At 35.2% G+C, this 21,199-nt stretch overlaps 1 protein-coding gene across 7 annotated transcripts in view; it reads right to left on the bottom strand.

Moving 5' to 3' along the window:
- Window positions 1-21,199, bottom strand: part of bun (TSC22 domain family member bunched) — a 735,547-nt gene that overhangs the window by 400,091 nt on the left and 314,257 nt on the right. For 4 of the 7 annotated variants that reach the window (XM_073970879.1, XM_073970878.1, XM_073970880.1 and 1 more), the window contains one exon: window positions 3,363-3,380. The exons of the other annotated variants lie outside the window; for them this stretch is intronic. In XM_073970879.1, coding sequence (XP_073826980.1) covers window positions 3,363-3,380 — 18 coding nt within the window. The remainder of the gene's footprint in view (window positions 1-3,362; window positions 3,381-21,199) is intronic. 7 annotated transcript variants of the gene reach the window in all.

Below are 21,199 nucleotides of genomic sequence, written 5' to 3'. Positions count from 1 at the left end.
ATTGAAATGACCCGAGTTGTGTTACCAAGTTAAAATGCTGAGCTTTAAAAAAATCCCGAACACAATTTCAAAATATTTATAGGCTATTTATTAGTACGGTCACTATGGCGATTATTCTGAACGAAAAATTCCCCGTGAATTTTGTCCTTCCGCCGCTTCAACTTAAGGGAGAAAGTGAAAAAAAAACTCACGACGAATTTTCATTCAGAATAATTCCCTATATGCGGAAAAGTATGAGATTAGGCGGACCTTTTTTAAAAACTCTTTCTAAAAAGCGAGTATAGATGGCGTACGATACCTTAAATTTTAGAATTATTATGGGCGCCTTGTGGGACAAATTTAAGTTGATGAGCATTAATTTAGTCCCAATTTAGATTGGGCGAGTTTACTTGCGGCAATTGTCATTTTGGAGGAGAGAGAGGTGAGGCATATGGTAACCCTTTGCCTCTCAGCACCCTCTCTCACCTAGAAACTGACAATTGCCGCAAGTAAACTCGACTAATGTAAATTGGGACTTAGATGGAAAATTAAAATAGGGGTCTACGAGTCGATATCTAAACCAAAATACGGCCTTTTTAACATAAATTATTTTTTTTAGATTATTGCGCCATCTATATTTGAACTTTTACATTGAAATGGCCCGAGTTGTGCTACAAAGTTAAAATGTTCAACATTCCTTTAGGCGGACACTTTAATAAAGGTCCACTATCGACAGAAGTAATACCATTTTGACGTATTTAACCATGTTTTGGGGAATTCCTATTGCTGGGACAAATTGTCAGACTACTGGATAATTCTGCCAAAGTGGGTGCCAATGGAAAGCTTGTGAAGTCCACCATCAACACAAGTAATAAAAGTGAGGAAATCTTAACCTTTGAGGTCAAACTCAAATATTAGGACTAGTTTTCAGACTACATAGCCCACAAGAATAATTGTGTCGGTCAACATGGACTCCAATGTCCACCACCGACCGAAGTAATAACATAATGGAAAATTATAGCCAGATTTTAAAGTATTCAACCATTTCTTCTGGGAATTCTCATGCCAGCCAGGACGAATTTATAGACTACTGCGTCCACAATTTTATTTGAGCAGCATAGTTACCAATGTAAAGCTTATAAAGTCCACCATTGCCTGAAGTAATAAAATAGTGAGAAGTTTACACATATTTTGCGGTATTTGACCATTTTTGGGGAAACCCTGGTGCTCGGTCGAATTTTTAGAATGTAGTAGTTAGTAAAATGACCAAAATTTCCTTAAATTTTGCTAGACTTTTCCACTTTTTATTACTACAATTGATAGTGGACGTCATTTAATTTCCATTTCCCTTGTGTCTTGGAATTTAAATTTTAATTTACCTTAACTCACCTTCACGAGACTATATGCCAATAGATTGTATCTGGAGATATACCTCATTTAGAGGAAAATAAAAGTAAGAATCGAACTTCAGTGGTATCTTCAATGGGATGCCATGTATAATGAGTTCATATTGGAATATATTTAATAAAATGTGAAAAGAAATTTTTAGCATAATGTTTGGGTATTCTAAAAATAAAAACAAAATTGACATATTATTACGCCCTCTATAAATCAAATTTTATATTGTGATGTGCAGAGTTGTATGAGAAACTTTAATTGGCGATCATACATTTGAGGGGAAGAATATTTAATAATAGGCATCAGCACGGCCTTGTTGACCAATGCGTAATGCAAAAACAACTTTCTTGTTGTTTTTACCCCCGCTTATTGAAGCAACACTCCTATGTTCGTATTCTTTGCGAAGCAAAGACGACATAAAAACAGTGGTGGATATGAAATTCTTTAGTTCGACTCAAATTGTAGGGTAAACAGCTTTAGGGCCATACAGCAAATTTCTCATTTTATTTAATTTGCTAGATGGCTTTATTGACCTGTTTATCAATACAGAGTCGGCGAAAAAAGGGAACTGATGAAGTTGTTTGGTGACAACTGAAACTATAGTATTCCCTACCCTTCGCTCGCAACTAATCAATTTCATATCCACTTTAAAATATTTTGTTGTTATTCAAACAATTGAATAGCAACAAAATATGGACTCGAGCTGAAATAAACACAAAGATATTTAATAAAATGTGAAAACCAATTATTAAAATAATGTTGGAGTTTTTTTTTTTTTCTAAAAACAGATTATTATTATGCGATTACGCCATCTATAAATCCAAATTTACATTTCTATTCTGCAAAAGGTTTATGAAAATGATAATTCAATACATCAAAAATATCGAGATTTCGCAAAGACAAAAACACATTTTTTTATGAAAAGTCAAAAATAGAATCGTACTACACTTTGATATTAGAAATGTCTCTCTCGTTGGACCCGTTGAAAATATCAATTATCTCCGAAGAAAAAAAGTGGTAACATTTATTTTAAGACTGTTTGCTATGAAAGGCTAAGGGTAGAGGTTTGAATATTTTCAACATTGAACTTTAAAAGCTCTTTCGTCTTAAACATCGGGATGAATAGGGTTTTTACTAAAATTTAACGGGACTGAATCTGATTTATGCAATTCAAAAATATGTTATCCAAAACCCAATCACCCCATAACAAATACCCAATATTGTTATCGAATACATTTTTACCAATAATTTCCTAACACAGTTTTCAAGGACTTTAATAAATTCGAATATTGCCATTCCTCACTTAAATGGATTTTCCATCAATTTCTTCAAAACAAAAAAAATCAATGAAATAACAGTGTCAGTGACATACACTGAAAACACAAACTGGTCGTTATAGGGGGTGGGTTGATTGAAACCCCTTCTCAATGTGTGTTAGTTGGCTCTTGGTTGGTTATTTCATTGGTCATCAAATGGGGTCACAGACAAACATGTCGTTGTCGTTTAATTAATGTCATGTAGTTTAGTCCTTCAGCCTTTACAAAAACAACAGCGGCAGAAGCAGCAACAAAAGCAAAAAAGACAACAACTTGTATTATATATTATAGCTAATTGCGTTGTTCGTTCATTCATTTACCGTAAATTAATTTCAATTTGAGGAAATAAGTCAAACTCTGGCCGTAGGTCCTTGTCAAATAATGAGTATCGAAATTAATTGATCGTTGTAAGGTCAAACTAGTTGAACATGTGTTTCCTTATATTTTTTCAGTCTATGATTGTAATTAATACACAAACATTTAATTATCCTTTTGATTCGTTGGGGTCATAATTGAAATAAAGCAGTTTGGTTTGGGTAAGTGGTAGATGGAATTGAATTAAAGCTTACCCATATAAAAAGGAACAAAAGCATTTTATGGTTTCGCATTAAAGTAAAGCAAGCAAATTGTTTTTTTTTTGTGTGAGGAGGATGCATAATTAAAACATACCTGAAATGAAAGAGAATTCTGAAATTAATATAAATAAAATTATTATGACACAAATAAATTAAAAACATTTTTGTAACAATAAAAAATTATTAAAATTTTAAAGAATTATAAAAACTTAATACACATACGAGTATAAGTATTTTGGAGACAATTATAAGTTGGTATACATTTTTGCGACAAGTTCAATTTCGAACAATATTTTTTGTAATTTTGTGGACCTAAACAAGAATATACAAATTTAGATGTAGATGACACTGATATTCATTGTATATATAAATCGATTGATGAGTGACCGGCTGAATAAAACAGTGAAATGAAATGGCTCCATCTGTGATCTTACAATGGGGTCATAAGAGGTTTAAAACAATCACGATTAGTTCCATATTCATAAAAAATATAAACAAGTAAGAACGCCGTTAACTTCGGCCCGGCCGAACTGTTATACCCTCCACCGTGAAATACATAAAGTTAATTTTCCTTCCTGTCCACAATTTGAAGTGGTGATATTTTGAGACAACGGAAACCGAAATGCCTATATAAGGTCAGAATATGTATCAAACAATTTCTTCAATCGGGCGCCATTTTTTATAGGGGGGCTATATGAAAGTGTGGACCTATGTTGACAATATTGTGGTGGATACATTTTGTGACCGGTCAACACATGTAGCTAAACTCCTGACAACGTCTTTGAACGTCAAATAAGAGGTAGTTTTGGTCAAAAGTAGTTAAAATCCTCAAGAATAATAATAATAATAATAATAATAATAATAATAATAATAAATAAATAAATAAATAAATAAATAAATAAATAAATAAATAAATAAATAAATAAATAAATAAATAAATAAATAAATAAATAAATAAATAAATAAATAAATAAATAAATAAATAAATAAATAAATAAATAAATAAATAAATAAATAAATAAATAAATAAATAAATAAATAAATAAATAAATAAGTAAATAAATAAACAAATAAATAAATAAAAGAAAAAAAATTAAATAAATAAAAAAAATAAAAAAAATAATTAAATAAATAAATAAGAAAATAAATAAATAAGTAAATAAATAAGCAAATAAATAAATAAAAAAATAAATAAGCAAATAAATAAATAAAAAAATAAATAAGTAAATAAATAAACAAATAATTAAATAAATAAATAAAGATTTAATCGAATAATTAAATAAATAAATAAATACATAAATAAATAAACAAATAAATAAATAATTAAATAAATATATACATAAATAAATAAATAAAATAAATAAATAAATAGATAAATAAATAAATATAAATAAATAAAATATAAATAAATAAAAAATAAAACAATAAATAAATATATAAATAAATAAATAAATATATAAATAAATATATAAATAAATATATAAATAAAATAAATAAATAAATAGATAAATAAATAAATAGATAAATAAAAAAATATAAATAAATAAAATATAAATAAATATATAAATAAATAAATAAAATCGGGAGTTACCGTTTTATTGGCAATTTTTGTCATTTTTTTGGCAAATTACAGCAAGTTCGGTCAAAAATTTTAGCTAAAGTCCCCTAAAAACGACGAAAAACTGGAGGTACCGTTATATGAGGGCAAAGCCAAATCATGGACTGTGTGGAGCACTGCGAACCTCAAATGGCAAATTACAACAAGTTCGGTCAAAACTATTAGCTAAAGTCCCTAAAGTGGTTATACGGGGGCTATACCAAAACATGGACCTATGTTGAAAATTGTTGGTAGAGTACTTTTGTGACAACAGGGAGTCTCAAACTTCATATTGCAGGTACTTATGTCAAAAAGGTAGCTAAAATTTTCAAAATACCACAAACCGGGAGTTACCGTATGGGGACTATATCAAAACGTGGACCATGGAGAGGTTTTGTGACCTCTAGGAACCTCAACTGTCAAATTACAGGTAGTTCGTTAAAAAATGTTGCTAAACCCCTAAAAATGCCGAAAACCGGTAGGTAACGTTATACGGGGGCTTTACCAAAACATTGACCTATGTTGACAATTTTTGGTGGAGAGGTTTTATGACCTCTAGGAACCTAAAACGTCAAATTACAGGTAGTTCGTTTAAAACATGTTGGTAAAACCTTCAAAATTCGAAATTCAGAAGGTACCATTATATGGGGGCTACACCAAAACATGGACCTATGTTGACAATTCTTGGTGGAAATGTTTTGTGACCTCTAGGAACCTCAAAAGTCAAATTACAGGTAGTTCGTTAAAAATTTTTGCAAAAACCCTCAAAATACCGAAAATCGGGAGGTGCCGTTATATGGGGGCTATATCGAGACACGCCTATGTTGACAATTCTTGGTGGAGATGTTTTGTGACCTCTAGGAACCTCAAACGTCAAATTACTGGTAGTTCGTTAAAAAATCTTGCTAAAACCCTCAAAATACCGAAAACCGGGAGGTACCGTTATATGCGGGCTATACCGAAACATGGACCTACATATATTAACAGTTTTTGGTGGACAAAATACCGAAAATCGGGAGGTAACGTTATATGGGGGCTGTACTAGAGCATGGACCGCTGGGGACCTCAAATGTTAAATTAGCTAAAATCTTCAAAATACCGAAAATCTAAGGGTACCGTTATATGGGGGCTATACCGAAACATGGATCTATGTTGCTAATTTTTTGTGGAGAGCTGCTCTGACCGCTGGGGATCTGTTAAATTGCAGGTAGTTCTGTTTAAAAAGGTAGATAAAATCTTCAAAATACCGAAAATCGGGAGGTATCGTTATATGGGGGCCATACAAAAACATGGACCTACGTTGACAATTTTTGGAGGAGAGGTTTTGTGACCTCTAGGAACATCAACCGCCAATTACATGTAGTTCGTTCAAAAAAAGTTGCTAAAACTCTCATAATACCGAAAATCGGAAGGTACCGTTATATGGGGGCTATACAGAGACATGAACCTATGTTGACAATTTTTGGTAGAGTAGTTTTGTGACAACTGGGAGCCTCAAATGTCAAATTACAGGCACTATTGTTAAAAATTTAGCTAATATCCTCAAAATATTGAAAATCGGGGCTATGCCGGAACATGGACCTATGTTTAAAAATTTTGGTGGAGATGTTTTGTGTCCTCTGGGAACCTCAAATGTCAAATTACAGACAATTCCGTCAAAAAGGTAGCTAAAACCCTTAAAATACCAAAAATCGGGAGGTATGGGGGCTAAACCGAAACATGGACTTAAGTTAAAATTTTTGGTGGAGATATTTTGTGACCTCTAGAAACCTCAAATCCTAAATTACATGTAGTTTGTTCAACAATATTTGCTAAAACCCTCAAAATATCGAAAATCGAGAGGTACCGTTGTATGGAGGCTATACCGCAACGTGGGCCGATATAGCCCATATTCGAACTTAACTTGTCCATGGAAAAACGGGTGAACAAATATAGCCTTCTAGCTCATGTATGCGGCTGATTACAACAGAAGGGACAAACGGACATGGATATATCGACTGAGAATTTTATCCTTGTCAAGAATATTTCTGAGTGAAATCGGACACTTTTTCAAAATGAGGTGTTTGATTTCCTTTATTTTTCCTATTTTGCTGTGGTGATGCTACTCATCAGCAAAACACTTCATTATATTTTTAGATTTTTTTATACGCTCAGCCTTTAGGCTCATCGAAATAATGGTTTTAGACCCCAAGTATGTTTGGACGAAATGTGTCCGTCTGTCTGGCTGGTGCGCACGATAACTCTCGAACGGAGGAACTGATGCGGTTCCCATTTTGGCTTTCGTTATATTTTGTCCAAACTTAGTTTAAGTTCGAAGATGAGCTATATCGGATCACTCCTTCCAGTACCTCCCCCACAAAAGTTCCAAAATGTTCCGAAAATTTGTGGGCATGATAACTCTTGAAGGGAGTAACCGATTTGGTCCATACTTTCCACATCGTGAAATTTCTACCAGACTTAGATGAGGTTCCAATATGGACTCAATCGGCCCACTCCTTCGGGTACCTCCAACACAAAATTTTGGATAAGTTCAGTTTAGGACCTGCACTCGAATCGCTTTGATATTTGTTGCAACAACTTGTATTCACTTCTCCCCATACGACAAGTTTCATCAGGGGGCAAGTCCATACTTCATGAGAAAATGGACGGAAAGGTGCAAAAAGCCCATATGACACCCTGTGTAGTGGTTGGAGCGTAAGATAACTCTCGAACGGATCTGTCGATTCGGTCCAAAGCTTGGCCTTCGTAATATTTTATCAAAACATAGTTTAAATTCGAAGACAGGTTATATCGGTCCACTCCTTCAGGTACCTCCCCCACAAAACTTCAAAAATGTTCGGAAAAACTTTGCGCACGGTAACTCTTGAAGGGAGTGACCGATGTAATCTATACTTTGTACATCCTAATAAATCTACCAGACATAGATCAGGTTCGAATATGGAATATATTTATTTACTCCTTCTGGTACCTCTCGGATTTAGTTCACTTTAAGACCTGCTCTCGAATCACTTTGATTGTTGTTGAAGCGATTTGTATTCGCTACCTCCATTACGACGCAAAAAGTTTTTTCAGGTGCAAGTCCATATTTCTTGGGAAAACAGCCCGAAAGGTGTAAAATCCCCTATTTCACCATATGTGGCGGTCGGAGAGCACGATAACTCTCGAACTGTTCCACCGATTTGGTCCAACATTTGGTCTTCGTCATATTTTATCCAAACTTAGTTTCATGGACAATACCGGTCCACAACTTTCGGTATTTCCCCCCAATATTTCAAAAATGTCACTAAAATGCTAGGACGATATCACATGAATGGGGCAACCAATTTGGTCCAAACTTTGGATCTCCTAATATGTTATCAAAATTTAGTTTAACTTCTAAAATAGCCCATATCGGTCCACCCTAAGGACACCTGCCCTACAAAAGTTCAACATTTGTGTCTTAGTGCAGTTAATATCTAATTCACATTTTTGTCGGCAAGTTCAAATGTCCAAAAAGGGCCACAAAATTATGAAGAGACCTGAAATACATTCGATCTGTCGGAGGTGAAAGTTTCGCTTAGGGTATATATCGCTCGGCAAAGCCGACTGACACTTTTTTACTTCTTTTTTTTTGACTAACGGCTCCAAAGATATCGCGCCGTGAAAAAATCGAATTCTGTGCAAAGAAAAATACTCATAACTTCTTTAATATTTGTCCAATATTTAATAAAAATAGAAAATAAAATTGCAATGCAATTTTAAAATCAATTTTTTACCAATTATTGACCCCTTCGATTTCCTTGATTATTTTGTATTCAACTACGATCGATTACAAAAATATTAAGTCCTATTTGGTACTGGGATTCGAATGATTACAATTTTTTCTTAATTTTTTAAAATTTGTCAATAAAATTTTTCCTTTATACCAGCGTGAAACATTTGTTACTTTACCAGAAAAAAATACAAAATTAAATTTTTTAAAATTTGTTTTGTTGTTTTATTTAGGAATTTATCTTAAACATCTTAAAAACTGAGTCATTTTTCGATTTTGAAAATGGTTAGCAGCAAAAAATAAAAAATAAATAATCAAAAACCTCATTTTGAAATAGTGACCAATTTCACTCAGAAATCTCCATATATTTCATATGGTTGCAAATGATTTCAATTTCAATGCGTTACAAACGGAAAAATTTAATATCCCCCATACGATGGTGGAAGCCATCTAGGCTTCAATTGGGGGACAGCTCTATAGAAATAACAAAAGTATATTCTAAATTTGAAATGCTTTATTTATTTTTTTTTTTTGGGATGTTGAATGTCTACTGCTATATCTCATTAACTAATAAATCATGCATATTTTAAAAAACTTGAGAACATTTTTGCAGCATTAAAATCGAAAAATTTAATAATTAATTAAATTGAAAAAATCCAACATCGAACACAAATCAACACTAGTCGATTTAGCAACTACTAAACTTTGAATTCTATTAGCATATTAAAATAATTCCTATTCTCTCAATCAGGTTTACATGACCTTTTGCTCCACAACTCATAGTGTACACCTGACAAAAGCTATTCTAAACTAAGAATTTACTCGAAGTTGTATGCTTGGAGGGTAAGTGACTGTCTGTAAGTGACTTAACAACCAGTTTAATTAATTCTTTTTTTTTTTTTTTTGTTCATTTCCAATTTAAATCGGAGATAATGTATTTAATATTCTACATATTGTCAAGTGTTATATATATGTGTGTGTGTTTGTTGTCCGCATTACTATCTTTAGTTGATTATTGTGCAAGTTAATCTAGTGACTACTGCTTGTTGCTTCCATTTCATTATTATCGTATTCCAAACTCAATGGCTGGCTAGCGGGCTGGAAATTATCATAATTTAGTACTTTTGGAACTTTCAGCTTGTAATCTCGATGTTATCGTGTCATTGTTATCTTTGATATTATTCCCTCTCTCTGTTTTTGTAATAGCTGTTTCGAAATCGTGGAAAATTACGACAGTTGTGCATTGTTTTTTTTTTTTTTGTCTTTTTGAATTTGTTTGTAATATAATGTTGTATTTGTTGCAGTATTGCATGTTTTAATGATTTACTTATTTTATAACCAAGTTTTGAATTTTTTTACATGTCAATTGACATTTAATTGTTGATCTGAGTTGGACGAATAAACCTTAAATAAATTTTAGTATGTCTGGAAAATTTAAAGAATTGGTAGAGCTCCAGAGAGTATTATTAAAACATATTAAATCAATAAAAATAAAAAAAAAACTTGTTAAAAATTAACCAATTTATATTAAGAGGTTACCTCTATTTATCACTTTCAACAAAATCGAAAAGAATATTGGCTTATTTTGAAGTACAGGTAGTATAGAGGTACAGTATGCCGCAACAAATTTCAAGCAAATCGGAACAAAATCAGCTGAGATACATGACCGTTCGAAGTGAAGAAGCCGTTTTGTTTTCTGTATAGAGAAGAAATGAAATTTTTGGACAAAATAGGTCAATTTTTTATACCCTCAGCCTTTAGGCTAGAGGGGTTATATAGACATTGATACGACTAAAAATGTGCCTCAAAGAAATAACGGTTTTAGACCCTAGTATGTTTGGACGAAATCTGTTTCAGACAATTTGGAGTCGATTTAGCCATGTCACGGTGATCTTAAACCAACTTTAAATGGAAGTAATTTTTGCGGATTCTAAAACTACAATATTCATAGATGAGCGCCGGAACGCTTTTTGAATAAATCGCAATTCATGCTGACATGTTTAGGAAAGTCGTGGGTTCGATTCCCCGGCCAGTCAACATCAAAAGTTTCAACGGTGGCAAAATACCCCTCAGTAATGTTGGCGACATTTCCTGAGTATTTCAGCCATGTAAAACTTCTCTACAAAGTGGTGTCTTAACACACGCTGTTCGGACTTGGCGATAAACAGTAGGTCCTATATCATTGAGCTAATATGAATAGGGGTGCACTCATTGATATGAGAGAAGTCTCCCTTGTCCCGTATGGGATGTTTGTGGAACAATTATTATTATTTAGCTTGGAAACCGCAAGTCCTATCGAAATGGGACTAAAGAAAATGTTGTAGCTGTGTTCTTTATAAGATTGACTTTTATGATATTTTCGTAGGTTTTACCATTTTTGAGATATAGAAGTTCAAATTGGGACAATGCACTGGCTGTATAGCCTCCTTATAAAACAAGGTCATGTACGGTGTTTAATTCGGTGTGGTTTGTTTTTTTTTTTTTCACAGTGGCTGAGGTTATATCTCCGTCAGCGCACCTGACTGATACGTTCTTTTTCGATAAAATCGAATTGTTAACGTTACAATTTTTTAAAATCGATTTTTTAAAATTCTGTTTCGCTTTAAGACAATATGATTAGGTTCTTAAAACGCCCACAAAAATATACGAAGATCGGCCCATTCGTTTTCGTGCTATAATTGGCACCGCAAAACGCTTTTACAAAAATGAGTTTCGCTGGCAAAGAGGGTCTGTTGGAAATTATGACGTTTCTGACATACATTTCCGACGTCAGAAACGTCGTAAACCTAGCTAAAAACAAGGTTTTGACAGAAAAAAGAATCAAATTCTATAACATAAATATCGATATTATTTCATAATAATAAAAATTATTTTATAATTTATTTTGAAATCTTATTTTTTATTTTCTCTTTTAGAGTGCAATAACCGTCTGGTGCTAGGGGACTTCAGTGCTCATTATAAGCTTTGGCATTCCATCCTAGGTATTGACCAGAGGCGTACAGCGCTGACCGAACAAATTGATAACTCCATGGTTTGCACGGTGAATGAAGACGCTCCGACAAGGATAAGAGGAGATTGTCACGGCTAGCCAGATATTACTATTGTGGCACCGGGTCTGATAAATTGCGTATCCTGGAAATCTGTCTACTCCCTTGGCTCAGACCACCTTCCTATAATCGTCTCCGTAAACAGAACGACGTACTTTTCTGAACCATGGGGAAGCTGATTGGCAAAGGTTCAGAGAATTTACTAATGACCGCTTTATTGGGCTGCCCACTCCCTCCCTCCGGGACATCATCACTGCAGCAGCCGCCCGCTACATACCTGCTGGTTGAATACCCGAAATTTGGGGAAAAGCTGATTGGCAAGAGTTCAGACAATTTACTAATGACCGCTTCAGAGAGGTGCCCACTCACTCCCTCCCTTGGGGAGCTGAGAGAAGTTTCCGGGATATCATCATTGCAGCAGCCGCACGCTACATACCTGCTGGTCGAATACCTGAAATCAGATCAAATTTCCCAACAAAGGCGAAGGGACTAGCAAATGAGCGTGATGAGCTTCGTCGTACGAACCCTGAAAACGCAAGAGTTGGAGAACTTACTCTTGAAGTCAAAAGGCTAGTAGGCAAAAACAAGCGGAAAAAATTGGCTAGACCACCTGAAGCAATGCAAAATTGGTACAGGATTAGGTAAATTGTGGGTAACGGTTAAATCACTTTCGAATCAGGGAAAGAATGATGATAGAACGGTTGTTACTTTCAATGGTGTGACAGTAACTGACCTAAAGAGGTACGCGTGTTATTTTAACCGACAGTTTATAGAGCACGCCGAGAGTGTGATACGCTGTATAAAAATAGCCCTCCCAGCCGAAGAGGTGCCACCAAAATTTACGATGAGCGATGTTGCCGATGTAAACCGAAACGCGAAATCAATCATCCAAAGCGTTGGACCCACAGGGAATGGCAATGGTAATGCATAAGCAGCATGGTTAAAATAGAGTTTAATATTTAACAAGTGTCCTCAACCTATCTTTAGCAACTCATATTGTACCAGAAGCCAGGAAAGTTGGTAGGGTGGTACCGCCATTGAAGCCTGGCAAAGGTTGCCAGCAGAGGTGAATCGTAAAAGGCCGATTTCACTCTTGTCGCCAGTAGCAAAGATTCTAGAGTCACTACTCGTCCCCACGATGAGAAGCAGTTTTCAAGTTGCCCAACAAAAAATGCACAGTACCACAATAGCATTAGATGGCATATCCGCACATATCAGTAGAGGACTGAACCAGAACAGGCCGTGCGATCGAACAGCTATGGTGGCCCTTGACCTAGCGACAGCCTTCGAAAACGTCAATCACGTCAAACTGCTCGAGGACTGTTTAACCTTTACCTTTCTGAAATTCCACACTATCCAGACCGTATAAAGATCGTAATGTATGCGGATGACTGTACGATCCTGGCGTCGGGTCCTATCGTCGATGGCATATGTGATAGGTTAAATGTCTACATACATAGCTGACCAAGTGCAGTTATTTCTTCCATCTGAGCAATATGGAAATATCCGCTGCTAAATCCACTGCCACAATGCCCACCACTTGGACTGAAATGAGGCTCCCACTGAACATATTAGACGACGGTGTACTGATTCCGATCATTAACTACCCCAAAATATTGGGTGTAACGTTCGATAGCGCGTTCAAGTTGTTCGCGCAAGCCACAGCTATTTGCGGTAAGATGAGAAGTAGGAACAAGGTCCTCAAGTAGCTGGCTGGCAGTACTTGGGGTGCTGATAAACCTTGTTGACCTCTGTTAAAATATTAGGGCCTCGCAGTGGAAGAATGTTCAAACCTGCCAAAATGCAGCCCTGAAGACTGCAACAGGGTGCCTCCTCATGACACCAGTGGACCATCTTCATGAGGAGAAGATGGTTTTGCCGGAGCATCGGCACAACATGATGTTGTCGGTCAGTTGCTGTGGCCACAACCTTCAAAATACTGAAAATCGGGATGTACGTTCTATGGGGGCTATATTAAGGCGTGGACCTATGCCGACAAATTTCATATGGAACGTTTAATACCCTAAATGACCAAATACCAGCCATTTCGGTGGAATATTGAGGCCACAACTTTCAAAATACCGAAAATCGGGAGGTACCGTTCTATGAGGGCTATATGAAGGCGTGGACCTATACCGACAAATTTCTAGGAGAAAGTTGTATACCCCCCACGAAGACTAAGCACCAAATTTCAGCCATTTCGGTGTGATAATGAGGCTAAAACTTTCAAAACACCGAAAATCGGGAGGTACCGTTCAATGGGTGCTATATGAAGGCGTGGACCTATACCGACAAATCTCATATGGAACGTTTAATACTCCAAATTAAGGCCAAGTACAAAATTTCACCCATTTCGGTGTGATAATGAGGCTAAAACCTTAAAAATACCGAAATTAGGGAGGTACCGTTCTATGGGGGCTATATGAAGGCGTGGACCAATATCGACAAATTTCATATGGAACGTTTAATACCCCAAATGAAGACCAAATACCAAATTCGAGCCACTTCGGTGGAATATTGAGGCCACAACCTTCAAAATACCGGAAATAGGGAGGTACAGTTCTATAGGGGCTATACTAAGGCGTGGACCTGTACCGACACATTTCTGGGAGAAAGTTTTATACCTCCCACGAGGGCTAAGTACCAAATTGCAGCTATTTCGGTGTGATAATGAGGCTAAAACCTTCAAAATATCGAAAATCGGGAGGTAGCGTTCTATGAAGGCGTGGACAAATTCGACAAATTTCATATGGAACGTTTAATACCCCAAATGAAGACCAAATTCCAGCCATTACCGGAAATAGGCAGGTACAGTACTATAGGGGCTATACTAAGGCGTGGACCTGTACCTGTCAAATTTCTAGGGGAAAGTTTTATACTCCCAACGAAGACTAAATACCAAATGTCTGAGTAATATTGAGGCCACAACCCTCAAAACACCGAAAATCGAGAGGTACGTTCTATGGGGGCTATATGAAGGCCTGGACCTATACTGACAAATTTCATATGGAACGTCTAATACCCCAAATGAAGACCAAATACCAAATTTCAGCCATTTCGCTTGAATATTGAGGCCACAACCTTCAAAATACCGGAAATAGGGAGGTACCGTTCTATGTGGGCTATACTAAGACGTGGACTTGTACCGACGAATTTTTGGGGGAAAGTTTTATACCCCCAATGAAGACTAAATACCAAATTTCAGCCATATCTGAGGAATATTGAGGTCACAACCTTCAAAACACTGAAAATCGGGAGGTACGTTCTATTGGGGGCTATAAGAAGGCGTGGACATATACCGACAAATCCCATATGGAACGTTTAATACCCCAAATGAAGACCAAATACCAAATTTCATTCATTTCGGTGGATTATTGTGGTCACAACCTTCAAAATACCAAAAATAGGGAGGTACAGTTCTATGGGGGCTATACTAAGGCGTGGACCTGTACCGACAAGTTTCTGGGGGAAAGTTTTACACCTCCAAGGAAGACTTAATACCAAATTTCATCCATTTCGGAGGGATATGGAGGCCAAAACCTTTAGAATACCAGAAATCCGGACGTACCGGCTATATGAAGACGTGAACTAATTCTGAGAAATTTCAGGTGGAAAGTTTTATATCCCCAACGAAGACTAAGTGCCAAATTCCAGCGATTTCGGTGGGATATTGAGGACACAACCTTCAAAATACCGAAAATTGGGAGGTACCGTCCTATGGGGGCTATATGTAGGCGTAAGCCTATAACGACAAATTTCTGGGGGAAAATTGTGTACTCCCAACGAAGACCAAATACCAAATTTCAGACATTTCGGTGTGATAATGAGGCTATAACCTTCAAAATACCGAAAATCGGGTGGTACCGTTTTATGGGGGCTATATAAAAATGTGGACCTATACATATAGCCCATTTTCAATACCAATATCTTGGAGTAGTAGAAACTTCTGTAGCAATTATGCTCTATCTTAAAAATTGTGAGCTGTTACTTGATTTCAAAAGACGGACATGGTTATATCGACTTAAAATTTTACCCTGATCAAGAATGTATATACTCTATAGGGTCTCCGATGAATATTTAGATGTGTTACAAACGGAATGACAAATTTAATTATAACAAGTAAAAAAGTATCAGTCGGCTTTGCCGACAGAGATATACCCTCAGCCTGTGTATATTGAAACAATTTTTTTCCAAAAAACGCATGTATTTAGGGAGTTTTAAAAATTTTGGGCGTTTGAACTAACAAAAATGTTGATTAGGATTTAATATCAAAAGTTTTGCGGAGGAGATACTAAAAAGAATGGATCTCCAGCCACTACATATGGTACCATAGGGGTTTTTTGAACTTGAGGGATGTTTGCTCAAGAAGTATGAACTTGCCCCTGAAACAACTTTTACCATCGCAATTGAGGCAGCAATGCAAGTTGCTTCAACAAAAATCAAAGTGATTCGAAAGCAGGTCTTAAAGTGAACATGTATCCGAAGTTTTGAGTGGGAGGTACCGGATGGAGTGGACAAATATAGTCCATATTTGAACCTGACCTATATCTGGTAGATATATTAGGATGTGTAAAGTATGGACCAATTCGGCCACTCTCTTCAAGAGTTATCGTACGCACAATTTTTCCGAACATTTTTGAACTTTTGTGGGGGAGGTACCTGAAGGAGTGGACCGATATGGCTTATCTTCGAACTTAAACTATGTTTGGACAAAATATTACTAAGGCCAAACTTTGGACCGAATCGGCAGACCTGTTCGAGAGTTATTTTGCCCTCCAACCTCCTCACACGGTGTCATAGGGGTTTTTTGCAACTTTCAGGCTATTTTCTCAGGAAGTATGGACTTGCCCCTGATGAAACTTATATCGTCGTATGGAGGGCAGTGAATACAAGTTGCTAAAGCAAAAATCAAAGCGATTCGAGAGATGTTCCTAAACTGAACTTTTCCAAAATTTTGTGTGGGAGGTACCCGACGGAGTGGACCGATTGAGTCCATATTAAAACCTGATCTAAGTCTGGTACACGCTCCACGATGGGCAAAGTATGGACCAAATCGGTTACACCCTTCAAGAGTTATCGTGCGTACAAATTTTCCGAACATTTTCGAACTTTTGTGGGGGAGGTACCGGAAGGAGTGGACCGATATAGCTCATCTTCGAACTTAAACTAAGTTTGGACAAAATATTACGAAAGCCAAAATTTGAACCGAATCGGTTCATCCCTTCGAGAGTTATCGTGCGCTCCAGCCAGCCAGACAGACAGACAGACGGACGGACGGACGGACATTGCTCAATCGACTCCAAATTGTCTGAAACACATTTCGTCCAAACATACTTGGGGTCTAAAACCATTATTTCGATGAGGCACATTTTGCCCGTTTGAAAGTGTTATACCCTTCATAGCCTAAAGGCTGAGGGTATAAAAATAGTCTTCTAAAGAGTAATCTAGAAAAAATCCAATCGTTCCAAATAGTATATCCCATAAAATATGCTCCATTATTATGTTTTAGAGGACTATCAAAAAATTCATTAGTAATTTTAGATAAAATTCGACGCTTATATTTTAATAAATGTTAATAATTAATAATTAATTTTTAATATTTTTTCATTTTAATAAATTTTCTAGAATAAATCCACGTGACATGGTGTTGATGAACTCGTTCCATTTTCCGCAGTGGGGTCAGCATGAAATCATATTTCATGTAATGGAATTTTTTACCACTGGGAGTCAAGAAGCAACAACTTGAGTGAAAATCACAACGTTATCATTAATTGAGAGAGAAATCATGATCTTCTCCACCAGAGTAGAAACACTCACAACCAATTGTTGTGAGTGTTTTTTAAAAGAAAAATGAATCATCAAATGGCTACTTGTTGACTGAGAGTGAAAAACGTTGCTGAGAGAGGTGAAGAGATAAAACACACCTTTGATTAAGTGTTTATTTTGATACGAAATATGGAGGTTGGTTTGTGGCTGCTTTGGGTTGTTTGGTGTTGAGTGTTTTTTTGTTGTTTGGGGGGAGAAAACAATAACAACAAAACAAAGAGGCAAAAACAAAAAGAGAAAATAAACAAATGGCCGAAGAAGAAAAAATAAAACAAAACAAGTTAACACCGACCTAAGACTTGAAATCATTGTCAGTACGTTTGTAGACGGCGTAATAAAACGAATGTGGTTTTTTTTGGAAAAAAAGGAAAATAAAAATAAATGCAAAATAAAAGCAAAATAACAAAATAATTAAAGTGAATTATTAAATAAAAATAATAAACTTGCAAACATTTTAAAACATTGGTTCCAAATGTTTGTAAAGACCGTGTTAAAAACGTTAAAACAAAACCAACAACTAACCACGTGGTGTAATGCCAAACACCATTGTCTGTCTTACCAATTACCCACAACATTAGCTGCTGGCCAATTGTGGATACCAATATCGTAACAGACATTTTCTTTTCGGGTGCTTTGATCAACAAGTGCTGTTGTTGTGGCGACCTTTGGACTGTTAAACGTTTCAAACAAAACAAAAAAAAAAAAACCAAAACGTGAACGGAAGTGTTTTTGCAAAATAATAAATTTGTAAATACCAACACGTAAAACGTTGAAGAAAAATTATGGTAATTTAAAAGCAAAAAGACGGCAAAAATATACTATCAATCATCATATTGGGGGAGGAAGTAGAGAGGTGGTAGAAGAAGACCAACCATCAAGAATATTAAACTTCTAGAATTTGTTGTGCTAAAAAAACATATCAAAAATATTCTGTGCAATTAATGTGGAAACGAGGAGAAAAATAAGCGGCAAATTTGAAACCATAAAAAACCCATCAAAACCATAGAACAAAATTTCCTGTTAACTAAAAAATTGGTTATCTAAGAAAACCTAAAAATAAAATAAAAAACAAACAGAAACAAAGAACTCCAATCTACAAACTTAAAGAACAGAAATAAATAACAACATTAACAATAATTTCGAAGGTCAACAACCAAGAAACCAACCCGGCTAGCAACAATTAACTTAAAAAATAACTTCTACCTGGCTTTGAAGGGGAGTAGTAGAAGAATCAACTACAAAACCCAACTTCCAATCAACCAACTGCCAAAACATCATCATCAACAGCTTCCACAGCTTTAAAATTGGATCTCAACTAAAAACTATCCCACCACCAGCATCAACTGACAGACAGAGTATTGAAATTAATAACACCGCAACATCTCAAAACCATCAACCAAAACCCAAACAATCAAAATGACTGAGGTAGCCTGCTTAATGTTTATTTGCCCTTGGTTGGCTGTAGTATTAATTTTAGTTTATGCCATGACTGTTTTATAAAAAGAATAAAATTGTACGAAAATAAATAACATAAATTATTAAGATATCCATCCATCCTCTCTTCTAACAAGATGTAGAAACAAAAACACCAACAATAACATGTAGACGACTTACAGTGTTGGTCACAGAATTAGCACACCCCTTTGGGGCAAAATGATTTCAGTCAGCTAAGAGTTTTGATAGGGCAAATTGAAATATTTTCGTAAACAAAATCCTATTCTATAATGTATTTAACAGATTTAATGATATAAGTGAATAGTATTATCAGTGGTTTTTTGAAAATAAAAGTTTTGTGAAGACGCCCAAATTATCAAGGCGACATATAATTAGCACACCCTAAGATTTTTTAATTTAATTCAATTAATATACAAAATTTAATTTATATTGTAGTTAATACATATTCAAAACGTATTGAACAAATCATTTTTTGAAAGAAAGAATAATTTATCACCCCGGAATCTCAAAATATATCCCAATAGCGGACCATTTCTCGTAATGTACACTTAAACGTCAGAAATTCACCAAAACTTAAAAAAACAATGTACAATTGGATCTCAAATTATTGGAATTGTTAACCGATTACCGAAATTTAAATATAAAGTGCAAAAACTTTTCAAAAAGTGTTCAAGGTCGATGATTAATTCAAGAAAATTTTTGATTTGGTAGGGGTTTATAGAAAGAAGATCAATAAAATGCACCCTTATGTGAAGAAGGATCAACTTCTAACACCATTTGTTATTCAAAATTACATGTCTGAATAACACTAAAGACCTATCACTACAAAACTGTCAACAAAGCACTAGGTGAACACGTAGCACATGAGTATGTTTAAAGGTATAACCCCTTTTTAACAATAAGTATTTTGAGGTTTGCTGAAATTGGTTAAAATCCATGAAAGTAGGCATATACTATTCAAGATAAATGTTTTCTGGATTATTGATTTTAAATTTAATCGTTTTAAGCTCCGGGAAACATATTATCTTGCGGTATCACTAGACTACCTCCAATTTGCCTTATGTTTAGAAAATTATTGAAATTTGCGTAGGTCCCATAGAGATGAACATAGGTTTATCGTGGCATACATCACGACATATGGGTAAAATTCAGTCCAGATGGATAAGTTTTTATATAATCAATAGCTCAAACCTTCATATTACAGTTTCTTAATGAAAATGTTTGTGTCAAACGGATTTTAGAGATGCACACTGCTGGGGGATACATCCCACTATTCGCAAATTTACAGAGATGAATAAGAATATGATGTTTTATTTGATGTTTCTATGAACTACTTGCCTCATTGAATTTGTTTACAAGTGCAAAAATCGATAAAAAAACACTAAAAACTGAAATTTCCATCGGTCCTTGGGACCCACGGTGTACCCCATATAATTCCCTTCTGACACTGAAATTTCGGGGAATGGTGGAGAGTATAACTAGCAGACTGGAACTTATTCCCAAAAGAAAGGGATTTAAAACTGAATATGGACGAACATATTGAAACTATTCACAATATTAGTGATTCTTTTAAGGTGTGCTAATCACGTGTCCAGTGAATTTAGGAAATTTTTTACATTTTTGGGGTTAGTCAAATTGACAGTTATGTTTCAGTTTCTGTATTGCGTTGTATTCTTTAAGCATACTACTGAGAATATATTAGTACAAATACTTTATTCAATACAACTACTTTTGAAGGTCTTTTTAGGTAAAATAAATGTTGGTGGGTTGGTGTGCTAATTGAGTGACCAACACTGTATGTTTATAATTAGTTGTGTCTCATGCCTATTAAATTAAGGAAGTGATATGTCATTTAAGCCGGTTACCATTTGGGGTGTATTGAAAAAAGTGGTGTAGAACAAACAGGTGACAAACAAAGGTGAATGGAAGACCTTGAAAAAGAAATAATGTCCGACTATTATCGCCAGATAAGAAGAAGAAAATCATATTCTAATATTTTGATAAATTAAAATCTCCTATAGAAAATATAAACAATTCAATGAATTTGGTTAAGGTGATCGAAACTTCAAAATGAGAATTTTTATTGCCAAATATTGACCGACATACACCAAATATTTTCAAGATTTTTCCCAAGAGCGAAATCCATTAATTCCCCAGAAAAAATATGAAGGAAGGCACATGAGCCGTAAAAGTCATTACAAAGTAATGTTAACAAGCTACATTTGGCATGTCCCACAAACATGCCAACAAAAGTT

This window comes from Musca autumnalis, unplaced genomic scaffold, assembly GCF_047663935.1.
Source record: "Musca autumnalis isolate F117 unplaced genomic scaffold, ASM4766393v1 scaffold_2, whole genome shotgun sequence".
Lineage (NCBI taxonomy): Eukaryota > Metazoa > Arthropoda > Insecta > Diptera > Muscidae > Musca > Musca autumnalis.
Note: the sequence above shows the minus strand (reverse complement) of the source record. Positions and strands in the feature narration are given on the sequence as shown.